Genomic DNA, 3,136 nt, shown 5'->3' with positions numbered 1-3,136 from the left:
TGAAAAAAAAAAAAAAGATATATCAAATTGGAAAAATATTCTTAATTTTTTTTTTTTTTCTAATCTATTATTAATAAATATCCGATCGAGAGATTTGTCAAAGAAATTCAATGTATACAATCGTTAGAAAAAAAAGTATATTTAAGTATATATGATGAAAAGGAAAAAAAAATATATAAAGAAAATTATAAAAAGAAGGAAAAAATTCTAAAAGAGTCTCGGTTGACACTCTATACGCCTCGAAGGCTTATGAAACACAAAATCTCTAGGAAAACTAGTTGATTAGTTAGCACAAGCAAGTATCTATAATCTAGGAAAATAACAATGTTGGGAATGCCGAATGCTTTAGCCACACTTAGTGAAAAAAAAAAATAAAATCCAACGAAACGAGACTAACCGCCTAATATTCGTCTTGCGCCTAATTAAAAAGACGGTCCAAGCAGCTTATTTTTTTTCTTTTTTTTTTTTTTTTTTTCTAAACATATTTTTATAACGATTGCACTACGTATGTGTGCGATACTAAAGCTTGGAAAGTATACTAAAAAAGAAAAAAAAAAAAATACGATAGAAAAAGAAGAAAATAGAATAGTAGAGAGAAAACTGCGAATGAATGGAAAAAGTAAAAAAAAAAAAAAAAAAAAAAAAGCGAGCAACAGCTGAACTGCTTTGAACTTAGCGATATATTTGTACTAATAACGATATAAATATTAATAATTAATGACGATATATAGCACGGCCTGTTATAGAGAGCAACAAGTTTTAAGCTAAAAATTAACGAATCGATTACGCTACAAGGCTGATACGTGAAACTATAACACGAACGAGAGATAGTGGGTCACTAACAGCTTGTAACTTTTTATTTTCATAGTCTTCGACGCCTTTTTCTTAGCCAGCTCTATTTTCTCTATCCTGATTTCTGACCGACTCGTATCGAACCATCGCAACGCGCTTTACACGCGATTCTGTTGTCTATACGCCTATATGATTTTTAATTTTTTATTATTATTATTATTATTTTATTATTCGATCTGCAACGCCTTACCAAGCTAACCGAGACTGATGATAATGCGTGACACGCGCGGCCTGTTGCATGGGAATGTCGCTTATTATGGTTATTGTGGAGTCGATCAATGGGGGATTGGATCATTCCTGTTTTCATCCACATTTGAAAAATTTAAAAATACGTAATTTAAATTCGAAAACATCGATACGAATATGGAAACGTGGAAGAGAAGTATCGAAATAATCGAAGTTTTTTTTTTAAATTTTTAAAAATTTTTAAAAACCAGATTAATTTGTTCAACTCCACGATTAAATTGAAACACATATATACTAATGAAGATACTTGTCGCTGCTTCGATTTCGTTTACTAATTAACAACACGCCAACGTCTCACGGTTCGACCGAGCGAAATTGTTTTGCATGTACACTTTGCTCGATTATTTTTTTTTTTTTTTTTCTTTTTTTTTTTCTTTGCAAATCGTGCACCGTGAGGCTTGGCTGGCGATGCATCCAGAAATGTGAAATGTGTGTGTGTCTCTGTGCTTTGTGTGGCATGCCTCAGTGTCAAGAACCGATCGTGTTTCCGCCTACATTCGGTAAGTAATCCGCATTTTCAATCCTAGGTGACTACGGCTTCCGTAGTTTAGTTATTAACACCACTTTAGGCTGTTAGAGGCGAACTTAGATGATTAGTGGCATACACGTATATACAGTGCTTCGTCTGACTTTCAAAGAGTTTCCAATAGTTTATCCTTGAAAAGGAAATACACGTGTTAAAAATATATTTTAATGAAGTAGTAAAGCCAGCTTAATATCCTAATTAGATCCTTTGCTCTTTAGATCGTTCTCTCCGTTAGATCTAACTCGATAGTCTCGCTAAATATAGAAATTTGAATTTCTTGTTTTTTTAAATAAATTTTCGTTGATTCGGATTTTTATTTTTCTTTGTTTTTTTTTTTTTTTTTTTTTTAATTTTCACGAAGATCTAGACGGAAAAGAATTCCTTGAAAGTCAGAATCTCGACGCAAAATCCATCCTTCGACAATTGTCTAAATGCGATTCTCTATGCACAGGCTTATTTCGATGGCGTATGGTCAGATCGGTATGATCCAGGCGGCCGCCGGTTTCTTCGTCTACTTCGTGATCATGGCTGAGAACGGATTCCTGCCGCTTCATCTTTTCGGTATTCGAAAACAATGGGACTCCAAGGCGATCAATGATCTTCGTGACAGCTATGGCCAGGAATGGGTAAATTAATTCCCCAAGAAAATAATTTTACAAATCGCAGAAATTTCTATGTTTAAGCTTTATTTTACAAAAAAAAAAAAGAAAAAGAAGAAGAAGAAGAAGAAAATAGAAAAATGGATTTCATTAATATTTTTCTTTTCTCTCTCGACAGACATACAGGGATCGTAAAACACTTGAATTTACCTGCCACACAGCCTTCTTCGTTTCGATCGTTATCGTTCAATGGGCCGATTTGATCGTATGTAAGACGCGACGTAATTCCATCATCCACCAAGGAATGAGAAACTGGGCCCTCAACTTCGGTTTAATATTCGAGACCGCCCTCGCCGCGTTCCTAAGCTACACACCCGGCATGGACAAGGGTCTCCGCATGTTCCCTCTCAAGTGAGCTCTGTCTATTTTTTTTTTTTCGCCAAATCGCCTTTTTTTCCACTTCCATATAGATAGATATCTAGAGAAAACAATTTCTCAATCAACACTTTATTCTTCAAAGGAATAAAGAAAAAAGAAATTAAATATAATAGTATAAATAATATTATAAATAATAATATACAGTATAAATAATATTATAAAGCAAAGAAGAAGAGAAAATAAAAAAAACAAGTATCACATTGTGATGTATTTTCAGATTCGTCTGGTGGTTGCCCGCCCTTCCCTTCATGTTCGCCATCTTCATCTACGACGAGACGAGACGATTCTACCTCCGCCGGAATCCAGGAGGCTGGCTCGAGCAAGAAACTTACTATTAGACGCGAAGGAAAATTTAATCATACACGCAGAGCGCGCGCGCAAGAGTTACAAGAGCGAGAGATGCAGAGAGAATGATGAGAGAAAGAGAGAGTGAAATATGCATATTACCCACGCAGATATACACCGAGAAACTAAG

At 34.6% G+C, this 3,136-nt stretch overlaps 1 protein-coding gene and 1 long non-coding RNA gene across 2 annotated transcripts in view; one reads left to right on the top strand and one right to left on the bottom strand.

Moving 5' to 3' along the window:
• The window catches only part of LOC116185034, a 14,252-nt gene extending 13,074 nt beyond the window's left edge, over positions 1–1,178 (bottom strand). The window contains exon 1 of the long non-coding RNA XR_004149748.1: positions 788–1,178. This is a non-coding gene — a long non-coding RNA (uncharacterized LOC116185034). The remainder of the gene's footprint in view (positions 1–787) is intronic.
• The window catches only part of LOC102670609 (sodium/potassium-transporting ATPase subunit alpha), a 123,004-nt gene extending 119,869 nt beyond the window's left edge, over positions 1–3,135 (top strand). Inside the window, exons 9-11 of the mRNA XM_006611329.1 lie at positions 2,076–2,250; positions 2,402–2,634; positions 2,879–3,135. Coding sequence (XP_006611392.1) covers positions 2,076–2,250; positions 2,402–2,634; positions 2,879–2,999 — 529 coding nt within the window. The 3' untranslated portion in view covers positions 3,000–3,135. The remainder of the gene's footprint in view (positions 1–2,075; positions 2,251–2,401; positions 2,635–2,878) is intronic.
• The last annotated feature ends 1 nt before the right edge of the window (position 3,136 follows it).

The sequence above is a fragment of the Apis dorsata genome, unplaced genomic scaffold (genome assembly GCF_000469605.1).
Source record: "Apis dorsata unplaced genomic scaffold, Apis dorsata 1.3 scaffold_87, whole genome shotgun sequence".
Taxonomy (NCBI): domain Eukaryota; kingdom Metazoa; phylum Arthropoda; class Insecta; order Hymenoptera; family Apidae; genus Apis; species Apis dorsata.
Note: the sequence above shows the minus strand (reverse complement) of the source record. Positions and strands in the feature narration are given on the sequence as shown.